We start from the raw sequence: 14126 nt of genomic DNA on the forward strand, positions 1-14126 counted from the left end.
CTGTACATCAAGCTGAACACAAACCCTCCTGGGCTGAAGCCAGTTCCTAGAAGCAAAGTCTGGATGAAGAAAGAGCCCTGGGCTGGGATGCTGCCACTCGCCTGCTGGCTGGGTGACCTTGAGCACGTCCCTTAAAGACTTTCCAAAGCCTAGATTCCACATCTTCCCATTAGGGGATTAATCACCATCCAGTAGTGCAAGTGTTGAGTCCTCCAACCTCCACCTCCACCTGCTCCATCTTTACTAGTTAACTTCCCTGGAGAATCTCAAGAGCACACAGGGACCAGCAGAGCAAACCACTTCCTACAATCAAAGTCCAAGACCATCTTAACACTTTCATCACCCGTTAGACCTAGAATATCATACCCATTTTCTAGATGACACAGTCAGGGCCTGGAGAACTTCCATGACTGGCCTGGGGTCAAATATATGAGCCATTTCAGAGGCAGGACTTGAACACCAATCTCTCACCCAGTGGGGCTGGACCCTCAGGTTAGTGGCCCCCAGACCCCCTCTGCCTATCATGAGGTGGGAGGATAGGTCTGGTGGCAGGAGCTGGACTGACAGACATGCCCCAGGCCCAGGGTTCTGGAAGTGAGGGCCAGTTCCCTGGCTGATACAAAATGTGGTTTGATAGATACAGTATTACATCCCTTCTCTGCCCCTGCAGGGCATCGCACAGTGAGAACATTCTCTTTTCGGCCTCCTGGTAACACTGGAGAAAGTCTCTGTTGGAGGCTAACAGGTCTTTAACACCTCTCCAGACATGTCCATCTCACTTTTCCACGGAGGGCACATGTCAACATTGGCAGGCCAGTTTCCTTCTAGAATTTAATAACCTTGGTTTGTTTTCATTGTGCTTATTTTTGCTCTTACCTTCTATTTAAGGCAAGTGATACTGGTTTCCCATTAAAGGCAGTGATACAACAATTCTCCAAAAAAAAACCTGTTGGGGGTGGGGAGGAGTGGGTCATGGAGTTAAAGAAAATACTAAGCGGTGTCTAGCTACGGCACAGAAAGAATGACTGATGTCTGCCCCCGTTCAAGGCGAGGAGAATGGAGCTAAGAGGCGATTCCCAAGGGCAGCTGGTATGTGCCCAGCAGGGCTCTCTCTACAGTGCTCCCCCAGACCTTCATGCCACACAGACCTCCATTCAGGCGCGCTTAGGCCAAGGTGACTCCACCGCCCCTCCTGGCCGCACGTGAGCGGCCCATGTGTCATCTGGCGGGGCCCCGCGGGCCCCAAGACCTCGGGAGGGAGGCGGGGGCTGGGCCGGGGAGGCCAGGAGCCCACAGGGTCCCTGGGGACTTTGGCGAAGGAGAAGGGCGCGAGAGTCGTGGCGCGCGGGCTGCGGCCAGACTGGGAGCGAGCGCCTGGGGTTCCCGGCGGACTGGCATCGGGACCCCCGCGGGTCACCTGCGGCCGGGGCGGTGTGCGTGTGAGTGTGTGCGCAGACGTCAGCCTCCAGAGCCCGTGCCGTCTTCCGCTCACGGCGCGCGCGTCCCGCGCCCCGGCCGCCCCCCCCAACCAGCGCCTGGGCCCCACGCGCCCAGGCACGCGGAGCGCCAGACTGCGGCGCCCCGGCAGCCACGGGCGGGGAGGACGGGGGCGGGGCCAGTCCGAGGAGTCCGCCGCCATTGGCGGAGAGCAGCGCTGGGGGCGGGGCGCCGGGCGAAGGCGGGTGAGCGGGCTCTCTCAGGCAGAGGCGGGCGCCGGGCGGCGGGACGCGCTGCTCGCTGGGTGCGGAGCGGGCGGGTGGGCGCCGTGCGACAGGTCCACGGAGGGCCGCTGGCAGGGGCGGCATAGGGCTCCCAGGCCTGAGCTGGGTTTCTGTCGCGCGGACCGCCACCAGGAGCCTAGGCTCCGATCACTTTTCGGAGGGACTACTGACCTCGCCCTGCGGGAGGAAGAGGGGCGTCCGCCTTCAGGAGAGGGAAGGAGAGAGGAGCCAAGGCCCCGAGGAAAGTTCGCCTCCTTTGGGGGCCAGAGGGGGTGAAGTGGGAGGAGGAGCCAGTTTAAGACTAACTCGGAGTTGGGAAATCTTGAGACGGCGTTCAAGGCCCCCTCCCAGCAGCTGAGCTCCTCCTTCAGCTGTTGGCGTCGCCTCGAAGGGAGAAAGGAGCCGTCCCTCCGGGCGGGGAGAGCTGCATAGCTGCGGGCAGAGGAGGAGGCCGTGGCCGAGCCGGGCAGGCATCCCCCACCCGAGCGATCCCCTTTGGGGCGGGCGGAGCAGGTGGCATAGGCGGCCAAGATAGGTTCGCTCACCCGGGACACGCACATACGCACGCACCCGCAATCACTTCCAAAGGACTCGCCAGGATTCTCTAAAGACCGGGGGTCGCCCCTTCTGCCCTTTCCCCCCAGCCCCGGAGCCCCAGTCAGGGACCCCGGGATCGGACGTCCCCACGCCTCCGGGCACCTGGCTCAGCAGGAGGCCCCCGGGTCGGGGCAGGGCAGGGCCGGCGGCGGCGAGCCGGAGCCCGCCCGGCGCCCGGGCCCCTCCAAGCCCTCGGAACCCACCCATGGGGCACCAGCTCCCCGTGTCCCCTCGCCCGGCCGCGCCCAGCCCGGCGCCCCGAACTGCGCAGAGGAGGAGCCCGGCGCAGTGACCCAGGAGCCGCCGCAGACTCTGGAAGGCTCGGCGGCAGCCGGAGAGGCCGGCGGTTCCCCGCATCTCCAGGCTCTTCCAGGCATCCCTCCCAGTCGCGCCAGAGGTCCGGGCCGCCATTCCCAGGTAGGAGAGAGACACCCCAACAGAACTGGGGAGCTGAGTGAAGTGGGGAAGTCGGGAAGAAAGGTTTGAGCCTTGTCAGAGGAAGGCTGGGTGAAGCTTTACATGAGTAGGGAAAGTTAAACTCATTGAACGCCTACTGTGTGCCAGGATCATCCAGCCACTTCCCATATCTAGAGAAAATGGAATTAGTTGAGCACCTACTATGTGTCAGGCTGGGTGCTTATCCCAGGAAAGAAAGACTGACTGAGTTTCTACTATGTGCTCGATTTGATGCTAGAAGAGATCTGGAGTAACAGCCTGTTTGAATATAAGGAAACTGAGGCTCAGAGAGGAAGGGGTGCTTCCCTTCCCCAAACACTTTCACTTGCCTTCCTGAGCCAGCTGCAGCCTTCAAACTTGGAAGGGGATAGGGGGAGGGCTGGGCTGGGGCCAGTTGGTGGCCCCCAGCCTTGGTGAGAACCTCCTTTGTGGAGAGAAGATTAAGGAGTGCCTTCCTTGTCCAGAGTTCCTTTTTTTCTGGGTTGGTGCAAGGAGTGAGTTTCCTGGGCGATTCCTTTCCCAAGAAGGGTCTCCTGTACTCAGCTGGTCAGAGGCCCCCAAGCGCCTCTGCAAGGCTCTCTCTAACTGCTCTTACCCTTACCCCCAGCCCTGGGAGGATGACAGTATTGTCCAGGACGTCGTGGGAGGTAGGAGGCTGGGCTGGGAAGGGGCAGCCTTCCTGAGGGGCTCCTGAGCCAGGCTTCCCATGGCATCAGAGAGACAAGATGGGGTTCCCCCAAAGACCTCTGCCTGCACTCCCTCCCCACTTGACTGCTCCAAGCGGCCCCTTGACTGGCCAGAGGAAGTGCCACAAAGAAAGGAACCTGCTTGCTGTGTACCAGGAACTGTGTTGGCCTCTTGGCTTCTCACTGAACTCTCAGGGCCATGCTGTGGGTGTGTTTCCACCATTTGCTGGATGACCAGACCCACTAGGCCCAGTCATTTGCCCAGGATTTCTGGGCTGGTGAGAGGCAGACCTGGTCTGCTGGGAGCTGGTGCACACCTGCTTTCTACCAGCCTGAGGTGTCAAGGGTGGTGAGATGGGCTTTGCAAATCCCCCAGGACGCCCTCAGTGTGGGCATGGAGGCCAGTGAATCCATGTTTGTCCAGAGAGGCTGGGATATGCGCTGATGGAGGAGGCTTGGGGTGTGTGGGAGGGAGGGAGTAGGGCGGGAGGGTTTGGAGGTACCCACTAGGAAGGGAATGTGTCCAGACTCTCATCCTGCTGTCCTTGCCCCATCTTCTAGGCAGGCCCTGGGAGAGGGGTTCCACGGAGAAGAAGGGGATGAACCCACAGATGCATTTGCTGGGAGCTGGCTGGGCAGGGTTTAGGGGAGTCCTGGGCAGGGTGCCTGCCCCCAGCTGTCTGTAGCAAGAGAAAAAGGGAATTAGAAAAGGCCTCTGGGGTCATTTCCCTGCCTGACGCCAGCTGAGGCTTCACTGAGTCAGACACTCTTTTGAAAAGGACTGATTTTGGCCAGAGGGTGGGTTTTTTATAAAGGTAAGAGCCCAGACTTTGGAGCCAACGGCCTGATTCTAATTCTAGCCCGGCCAGTCATCTGTGTGAACTGGGGCAAGTGACTCAGCCTCTCCCACCTCAGTGTCTCCATCAGTCCAGTGGGTCAATGGTGGTCGCCACTAGGTGCCCAGCAGGATGGAAGCCTGCTGGCTGTGGCTACCATTCCCCCAGCATGGCTCCAACCCATCTGCTCGAGGCCGTTCTGCCTCCCAGGTGCCCTTAGAATGACACTGGGGTGAGGTCAACAGAGAGTCACAGAACTTGCATTTGGGTACCTGTGCTGCTAGTGGTCCCTACTAACCACTCTCTGGGCCTCCAGGGGAGACTCTGTATTTTCAGAGGGAACATTGAACTCTGACTCTTGCCTGTTCCTCAGTGTGTAGGGTCAGCCTGGCCAAGGAAGGAGAGAGGGGAGCGGATGGGGGAGGAGGAAAGAAGCTGTGCCCACAGCGCTGCCCAGGTGCCTCCTCCCGGGGAAGAGAAGGAAGAAGGATGTGTGGGTGGGAGGTGGAGCCACAGAGGTGCTGTCACCTGATGTCCAGGTGTGTGGGTGCTTCACACAGCCCCACGTGGCTGGCGCCATGTGAAGGCTCTTCAGTCTTCTCTCAGAGAGGAAAGCCACAGGTTTTGTTTTGTTTTGTTTTGTTTTGTTTTGTTTTGTTTTGTTTTGTTTTGTTTTGTTTTTTAAATCCTTCTTTGCTCCTTTCTGACTCCCAGCCTCCTCTCTCTGATTCCCTGCCTCCTCTCTCTGACTTCCTCAGGCCCACTCCATCGCTGATATTAGCACATCTGTACCAGGAGCCCTGGGCTAGAGGCTGGGGCAGGTGGTGATGGACACACACTGTCCCTGGGGGCTGCTGACCCTTTTCACTCTGTGTGTAGCCAGAGGTGACCACTGGCAGAGTCAAGCTCCCTGCAGAGTGACTTGGGGAGGGGGCTGTCCTGGTGTGGGGCCTCTTTCCTTCCATCTCCATTGAAGGCCCAGGCTGGCTCACCCTGCCCCAGAAGGAGACTGAGATGGGTTCACTGCAGTTGGCTGGCAGCCTCCTCTCCCTCCTGCCCACTCCAGGGTATGCTCAGGGCACCGAGACCTTCCTTAGCGCAGCCCCTGGGCCAGCTAGGCAGAGTAGGGGTGGATGGAGAAAGCCTCAGAAAGAGGCTTTGGATGTGCTCCCAAGACAGAGCTGTTTGATTCATTCATTCACAGATCACTTACTGAGCACCTGCTGTGTGCATGGCACTGATATCCTGTGGGAGAAATTCAAAGACAGTTTCAGGCATGAATTGAGTAGGAGATGTAGGGGTGGTGGGATTAAGGTCATCAACCTGGCTCCCTTATCAACTAAGTGGGCCAGTCATGTAGACTTTTAAGCATCAGGGTCCTTTTTTGTGAAACAGGGAAGGGAACTGGTCCTTCACAGGGAGGCGATGAGGAGACTCCATAGGGCAGGGCAGAATCCCTTCTTTGCTGGTTCCTGGCTGTATAACTAGGAGCAAGTTACGAAACTTCTCTGTGCTTCAATTTCCTCATCTATAAATTGGGGTAACCACCTATCTTCTGGGGTTACTGAGGGATGAAGCCGGTGAATGCATGTTCAGCACTTGGAGCACTCAGCATACATTAACCGCAGAATAAATGTCAGCTATTATTATTGTTCTAAGCTTAGCACAGTGCTTGGCACACTGCGGAGCTCGGTGAATGGTGATCGCTGTCATGGCTCCAGGCCTGGGTCGGCAGTGGCTGAGCAGGCTTATTGTGTACGTCCCTTTGCAGTTCGTTCATTGAGAGCATCCTGGTAGGTTGGCGTCGGCCGTGGTAGGATTCTTACGCCATGGAAATTGACAAGTGCTACCAATCAGAGGTTTTTAAAAAGGGGTTTTTGAGAACCGGTTTACTACTTGGTGGCTCTCAGTCGGGCAAGGCAAGCAGACACAGGTGCCATGAACAGGTCAGGTGCCAGAAGTCTCCACCTCAAGTCTCCTAGCCATGGTGGATGTACACATTTATAATGCTGGAGAGTACCTTGGGGTAAATGAATGAGGCGCTCTGGGCTACTGTACTGACCTGGGATATTCAGGGGTGAGGACCAGTCAGAGTGACCGTGCACAACCCTCAGTGCAAATTGAGAATAGATGCCTTCTCTGAGCAAATGAACTCCAAAAAGACAGCCTCCACTTTCCCACCCAGCTGGGGGCTTGTGCAGTGCCCACCCTGCGCCACTGTGCATGGCAGCCTGCTGAGGGCAGAGGAGATGGGCATTTCAGCAGGCCTGTACCCACTGTAGTGCCTCTTCTCTAGGGATGGGAGGGATTCCTGCTGGGTGGGATGGAAGGTAGAGAAGCCTGCAGAGACGAGGTGGCATTTGAGCCAGATCCTGACAAAGGAAAGAGGGTGTTCTGGGGGAGGGACTAGCCTGAGCTGAGGGGTGAAGGCAGGACTCAGCAGAGCTCAAACTCACTTGGGGTTCTGGGGAGATTCTGGCGGGTGCTGAGTTAGGAAAGGAGGGGGCTGGCTGGGCTGTGAATGGCCTGTGGGTGAGCGTGATGGACCCCCTGGAGGTTACTTATCTCTAATTAGGTTTCAGAGCTTGGATTTATTTCAGCCTCTCCCACAAGGCCAAGAGGCTCCCATAGAAAGTTCTGACTATGCCGCATAAACTCTTGGAGCTGTGAGGGACCCGAGTCATTCATGGGTCATTTCTCTGACCCACATGCCCTAGTCTAGGCCTCTGGGTCTCCTGGAGGTGGGCAACCTCCCAGGGGCTGGGGGGCAAAAATTGCTGGGCAGCCCAGCCCCTGGGGATGGAGGATGTGGTCTGGACCTGCCTTTTCCTTCTTCCTGGGAAGGCTGAGAGGCCATGGTACCTGCGTGCTTAAAAAAAATGCTCTCTAGAGCCTTCCCCATGCCGTGTCCTGAAACCACAGGCTCCAGGGAAGTCAGAATTGCACAGGACAGATGGTCCAGGCAGAGAACAGATTCTTACAAGAGTTCACATCTTTGAGGTCTTGCCACATGCTCAGCCCTTTACAACAGCCCCATGAACTGAGTCCATTTTCTAGATGAGAAAAGTGTTTCCCAGAGAAGTTCCTTACCCAAGAGCAGTAGTGAGTTAGTGGTAAAGTGAGGATTCAAGCCCCAGCAGTCCTGTGCTCGAATAAATAAGGGGGTGGATGAACCCACGGGTGAGTGAGTGAGTGAGTGGGTGGATGAATGAAGGAAGAAAGAAACAAGAGAGGGATGAGCAGGCAGAACTCCAAGACCCTTAGAGAGACCCCAGTCCAGCATTCTCATTGTACACACAGAAAACTAAGACCAGACAGGAGGCCACAGGGCAGGCCAAGGCCTCCAGCCAGAGTGGCAGGCCCAGCCCTGGGCCTCCTGACGCCTGCTCCCTGCTCCCTGCCACAGCCCCGAGCCATGATGAAGACCTTGTCCAGTGGGAACTGCACGATCAGCGTGCCCGCCAAGAACTCGTACCGCATGGTGGTGCTGGGCGCCTCGCGGGTGGGCAAGAGCTCCATCGTGTCTCGCTTCCTCAACGGCCGCTTTGAGGACCAGTACACACCCACCATCGAGGACTTCCACCGGAAAGTCTACAACATCCGCGGCGACATGTACCAGCTGGACATCCTGGACACGTCTGGCAACCACCCCTTCCCCGCCATGCGCAGGCTGTCCATCCTCACAGGTGGGTGCCTGGGGTGGGCGCGGGTGCTGAGGATGTGAGCGTGTGTGCTCGGCACTTTACAGTCGCCAGAACTCTTGTCTGTCTGAGATGAAGGTCACAGGGCTCCTTGCACTGTGAGGGTCAGGGAGGTGTTGCTGCTTACCAAACAAAGGGTGGAGCCAAGGCCCAAACTCCACTCCGACTGACTCTGGATCGATTACTCATGGCTGCCCGAGCTGCCTTCCAGATCAGGGAACTGATACGACCTGCACTGGGGCTCTACCTCCCCAGGGAACAGAGGGGCTGCCGCCTTCCTCCTGAGGGAGGTGACCCAGCAGAGCTCTGGGGCCCGTGGTCGGTCTACTGAGCTCAGATCTATTGACACTGCAGGCCTTTGCCACCTCTCAGAGAGGCAGAGGCAGTGGTCAGCCAAAGGGGCCAATGGGGCCGCTGCGCATGCCAGGGACTCAGTCATAATCGCAGTAACAACTGTGGTGATAGCAAGCACTTATCCAGAACTGCGTACCTGGGCCCATTCTTCAGGCTTGGCCTGTGTCTATTTAATCCCCACAACTAACCTAAGAGATAGGTGTTTGTCTCCATTTTACAAGTGCGGAAACTGAAGCCCAGAGAGGTTGAGGTGCTCCAGGTGGTAACACAGCAAGTAAATGGCAGTCTGGCTCATGCTTTACCGCTGAGCTCTCTGTAGCCTCTGGGCCCTGCTGGGAGTGGTGGGGAGGGAGAGCGAGGTTGTGGGAGGTTAAGGGGGCAGGGGGAGATGTGGGGCTGGGCAGGTTTGTGTGGTGGCTCAGAGGGCAGGCTCAGAAACCGGTCTGCCTGGGCCCGAATCCTGGTTCTGCTGCTTCCAGATTTTGTACCTCTGAGCGAGTGACTTGATCTCTTTGTGCCTCGCTTTTCTCATCTGTGAATTGGCATCATATTAGCACCCATCCCAAAGGTCTTTGTGAGCATTAAATGAGTGAAGATACGAAAAATGCTTGATGAGCAGAAGGTAAAGTGCTCAATGAATACTGGCCTTTGGTTAAACCAGCATTCGTGCTGTGCCTGCCACAGCACACAGAGCTCTTTCCTAAGCCACGCCCCTCCCACTGCTGGGTGCTGGTGAAAGGAAGGAATGAGCAATTAACCCCCTAGCCATCATTAACACAACTCTGCAGATCAAGATACTTCCGCACCAAGAAACCCCTGCCTTGTCTGCCCCTCCCTCCACAGCCCCACCAAGACCCCTCCTGAAGTTCCCTGGGCAGATGGCTTCTTCTTCCAGGCTGTCCTTGCTGACCCCGATCACACCCCACGGTTTGGAGAGGGAGTGTGTGCATAGAAGGCACCCAGGGCTGACCTGGGTTCCAGTCCTGGCTTCACCACTTGGTGGCTTAGATGTGTGACCGAAGGTCTCAGTCTCTCCAGCTGCACAATGGGCATCACCTTGCTTCCCCCTAGGGCGGCTGTGAAGACTGACAGAAAGCACGTTGGGGGCATTTCCAGCACATGGTGGGTGTTGCAGGGATGTGAGCATTCCCTGCCTGGGGGAGGGGACTGGGTGCTCCCCGATGGAGATAAGGCTAACAGAGGGAGGGAGGAGCAGAGAGGAATCATGTGATTATTTCCAAAATTAACTTTTAATCACTCAAATAACACACAAACTCACCCTCCTTTAAATATATAGGTAAGGCTACAAGGCACCCCTGACCCATGCCCCCAACCCCAGGCTCCTGCCCCCTCCCCAGAGGTGGCCACCCCATCACTCTTCAAGACACCCCCCCATGAACACATTGACATTCACACGTAAGTCCCCATAACAGAGAGTATTTCTGTCTCTTTTTCACGTGCACGTATCATCCCGGGCACATCTGTCTGCCGCTTGTCTTTTTCACTCACCACCTCGTGCCTTATTTTCCAGCCCGGTGCTGGTGCACAGCAAATTCGGAAAGTCATTAATTCTGCCTTCAGCTCTCCTTCCAGCTGCCAGCTGGGCGCCTCTGGAGCTTGGCACTACAGCCTTGCATCTGAATATGTCAAGGCTGCCGAGTCCTCAGGGGCCCGGGATTAGCCTAACAGGACGGGTTTGGCAGCCCAAGCGGAACTGGTTGCCAGGCCGGCGCTGCCTTCCAAGTGCCTTTCTAAACAGCCCACACCATCTTCCATCCCTTCACATCCCGCCCATTCGACCAGCTTCATGAAAACCCACTGTGCATCGGGACCGAGTCTCCCTCTGCTCCAGAGCATGCATTGGCTGGAACACGGTTCTGAATGTGGCCTGTGCTATTTTGGGGGGACAAATGGCATGCCCTGGGGGTGCAGAGGAAGGAGGCAGCCGTGCTGCCAGAAGCTGGAATCGCTTGATTCTCCTCCTGAGAATTGGGGCCAGTCCCCGGCGCCTCTGAATCTCGGTTTCCTTGTCTGTAAAACAGGGATCTTGACATCTCCCCACGGGTTCTTAAGGGTTTAAGCCAAACTGCAGAAGGTACTCTGAGCGTGAGATTGTGATCACTGTAGTAAGATCAGAAAATTGGCTGTCTCTCACCCTCCTTGCCACCCCTGCCACCCCTGCCACCTCTGCATCGTCCCTGTTTCAGAGACCTGCCCTGAGGGATGCAGGGCATCGTAGCAGGGGTAGTGTGGGCCTCAAAGGCTAGTCTTTACTCGTTCAGCCATGATTTATTCGAGAAACAGAGGGCAGCTGTGTGTGCCAGGCACCAGCCAGGTGAGGACAGAATCGGGTCCACGAGGCCTAGCCACACCTGAGCTGTGTGATCTTGGGCTGGTTGCTCACCCTTTCTGAGCCTGTTTGCTCCCCTGCAACCTGAAGGCCATGAAATCTCCCTCACAGAGGTTTTGTGTGGATTCAGGAGAACCCCCACGGCCCTCAGAGGTGCTTGTTCCCATTATCCTCTTGAGACCCAAAATCACTGAGCACGTGTCACTCTCCATTAGCTTGTTAAAGCCTCAAAATCATCCCACACGGGGCTGACAGGAAAACAGGTTTAGAGAAGGCCACGTGGCTAGTGAGTGGAGGAGGCAAGAGGTAAACCTAGGCCTGCCTGATACCAACTCTCTGAGTCCCTGCTGTGCCTCTGGGGCTATTTCTGGGCCTGGGGATGTGCACTGAACAAGACGGCAAGTCCCTGCTCTCGTGGAAATTCTATTTATTATTATTCCAACACAGTCCACATACATTCACGAGTCCCTCTCCCCATCTCCAGCCTGGCAGGGAAATGTGGGATGAATTACCTGTGTTTGAACCAGGCTGTGCCACGTATTGGCTCCGTGGCAAGGAATTGAACCCTCTGGGCCTCAGTTTACCGCTCTGGAAAATGGGGAGACTCAGAATGGCTCCCCCATAGGGTGCCCGTGAGGGTCAAGTTAGAGAGCAGGGAGAGGGGCGGGCAGGGGCCACCCGTGAACTCACCGCCTGGGGTTCCTCTCCCCGCAGGGGATGTCTTCATCCTGGTGTTCAGCCTGGATAACCGGGAGTCCTTCGACGAGGTCAAGCGCCTCCAGAAGCAGATCCTGGAGGTCAAGTCCTGCCTGAAGAACAAGACCAAGGAGGCGGCGGAGCTGCCCATGGTCATCTGCGGCAACAAGAATGACCATGGCGAGCTGTGCCGCCAGGTGCCCACCACCGAGGCCGAGCTGCTGGTGTCCGGCGATGAGAACTGCGCCTACTTCGAGGTGTCGGCCAAGAAGAACACCAACGTGGACGAGATGTTCTACGTGCTCTTCAGCATGGCCAAGCTGCCGCACGAGATGAGCCCCGCCCTGCACCGCAAGATCTCTGTGCAGTACGGGGATGCCTTCCACCCCAGGCCCTTCTGCATGCGCCGCGTCAAGGACATGGACGCCTATGGCATGGTCTCGCCCTTCGCCCGCCGCCCCAGTGTCAACAGTGACCTCAAATACATCAAGGCCAAGGTCCTCCGGGAGGGCCAGGCCCGCGAGCGGGACAAATGCACCGTCCAGTGAGCGGGAGGGATGCTGCGGTGGGACTTGGGCCGTGCCTTATGGGAGGTGGCCCCAGATGCCCGCTGCCCGCATCCCCACCGCCATGTGATCCCAAAAGCAGTCGAGTTCCAAGACCTTTGGCACAAGACTGGAGGACCCCAGCCTCTAATCTCCGTACGCTCTCCTGCCTTCAACCACTTCCTTCTGATTCCTTCTTTCTGCTGTTCCCCCTTGGTTTCAGCTTCTCCACGGCAGGTGGATCTCTGCAGGGCGGGAGGCAAGGTTGGGAGACATCCAGATTCACACCAGGACCCAAGTCAGAGCTTGCGTATCCTTGCAACAGATGCTGATGCCAGAGGGGCCGAGACTCCTGCATCTGACGGAGACTCCTAGAGCATCACAGGATGAGAATAATACCCCGGGCCAGCTGGGAGAGGGCTCTGCTCTCCTGGTGTAAGACCCAGCTTAGTTTAGGTGGCAGCTGGGAGCACCCCCCCAAAATCCTGCAGCTCTTACCCTCTGACTCAGCTGTTTCTAGCCTCTGCCCCCTGAGTTGGCCCCCAGCTGTCCCAGACATTGAGTCAGGGTGCCTCTGTGTTTGAAGGGGGGCATGGCCACGTCACCTGGACCACATCCATCTCCTGGACTGCCTTCCTCAGCCTCCTCTCCCAGGTTCCTCTTGTCTGCTGACTGTGCTTTGCTGTTGAGGCTGTTACGTCGTGTTCCCAGTAGAAATGGAAATCATTGTACTGTAAAAAGCCTAGTGACCCCCTCGTTGGCCAGGCCCCCACGCAGTTCAGAGTCACTGCCTCAACTGAGGACACTCCTCCCCTGCTCCCGGAGGGGTTCCTACGACCTGTCTGCAGCTGGACACTGCCCTCCTCCCAGGCTTCACCGTTTATACTCACACAGGCCGGGTGGGCAGGCCGGGGCTGCTTCTCCTCTGGCCCGTGTGTCACAGAGGAGGTGGCTGAGACTCAGAGGGGAAAGCGACATGCCCCAGCCCCACTTCGCTGCTAGTTCGGGCCGGAGTTCCACCTGGAACCAGGCTGTCCTCCATTGGGCTTGTTCCTGAAGCATTTATTGAGCACCTACTGGGTGCTGGGTCCACTGGGTGCTAGGAAACAAAGAGGGTGAGCAATGCACTTTACCCCTCAAAGCCAAGCCTCCCCGGCTCTGGCCTCTTTCCCTTCCCCTGCCTGGCCTCTGCCCACCCCTGCTGTCCCACTGCCTTCTACACACGCAGCTGTTGGGAGGCATGGATGAGCAGCTGGGAGCCAGAGCTGAGCCCAGGAGAGGTAGATGAGAAACGTTCCGGGTAGGTCAAAGATTGGGCTGTCCTGGGTACCAGGCATGGTGGGATTTGAACCCATGGACCAAAGGCTCTTGTCATCAGCTTTTAGCAAATATATTTTATATTTTTAATCTCCTTAAAAATATTGAAGTTTTGGGCCCCAAGAAACCTTAGTAATTGGCTAGGGAATCTTTCCAAGGCCCAGAGAGGGTAAGTAACTTGCTCCAGGTCACACAGCAAGTCAGTGAGTGGCAGAAGCAGGGCTAGGTCTGGGCATTCAGCACACACTCTGATGTGCCCCTCTCCTGATGCTGCCTCAGCCCCTGAGGACTTCAGGGATTTGAGGTGTCCTCTCCCTAACCTTCTCCCTGGATCGGCCTCTGAGGGCTCCTCTGGATTCTGTGTACATTGTGCTCAAGTATATACATGTACACACACACGTGAACACAGATATACACATGCCCTGGCCTCAGGCTCTGCACACCCCACACTCCCACCCTGGCCCCTAATGCTCAGGGCAGCTGCTCTGACCCTGCTTCTGTGGCCCCACCTGGCCCCAGCCTGAACCTTGTACCTTGGCCAGGACGGATGTGTGGCCTGGTCTCACCTGGTCACACCCCTGCTGCCCCATATCTCTGTGAATACTCTCAATTAAAGTGGGTTTGTTTCTAAGCCGTGTCGTTGACCATGTGTGTTTTCTGTATTTCCAAGAAAAGGTGTGGTTCTTACCCCAACCAAAGCTGGCCTTTCCCTCCCCAGATTGCACCTGCCTGGTGCCCTCGCCTGCGTGTACGCACAGACTGAGTCAGCCTTCAAGGTCAACTAAGTGGGGGAGGGGGAGGGAATAAAACCCAAAGATAGACTTTGTGCCCCTCTCCCAGCCCTGACCCTTCTGGGCCTCTGAGGGA

General features: G+C 57.1%; 1 protein-coding gene across 1 annotated transcript; it reads left to right on the forward strand.

Annotated features, from left to right (window-relative positions):
- The first annotated feature begins 2251 nt into the window (after positions 1–2251).
- Positions 2252–13890, forward strand: RASD2 (RASD family member 2). Its single transcript, XM_010946053.3, has 3 exons — positions 2252–2735; positions 7703–7982; positions 11416–13890. The coding sequence occupies exons 2-3, from the start codon at positions 7712–7714 to the stop codon at positions 11943–11945; spliced, it is 801 nt and encodes a 266-aa protein (XP_010944355.1). The 5' UTR covers positions 2252–2735; positions 7703–7711; the 3' UTR covers positions 11946–13890.
- The last annotated feature ends 236 nt before the right edge of the window (positions 13891–14126 follow it).

The sequence above is a fragment of the Camelus bactrianus genome, chromosome 12 (genome assembly GCF_048773025.1).
Source record: "Camelus bactrianus isolate YW-2024 breed Bactrian camel chromosome 12, ASM4877302v1, whole genome shotgun sequence".
NCBI lineage: Eukaryota > Metazoa > Chordata > Mammalia > Artiodactyla > Camelidae > Camelus > Camelus bactrianus.

Coding starts and splice junctions, on each gene's coding strand:
- RASD2 (XM_010946053.3), top strand. CDS start 7,712: ATGATGAAGACCTTGTCCAGTGGGAACTGCACGATCAGCGTGCCCGCC. Junction 7,983..11,415: donor CAGGCTGTCCATCCTCACAG/GTGGGTGCCTGG, acceptor CTCTCCCCGCAG/GGGATGTCTTCATCCTGGTG.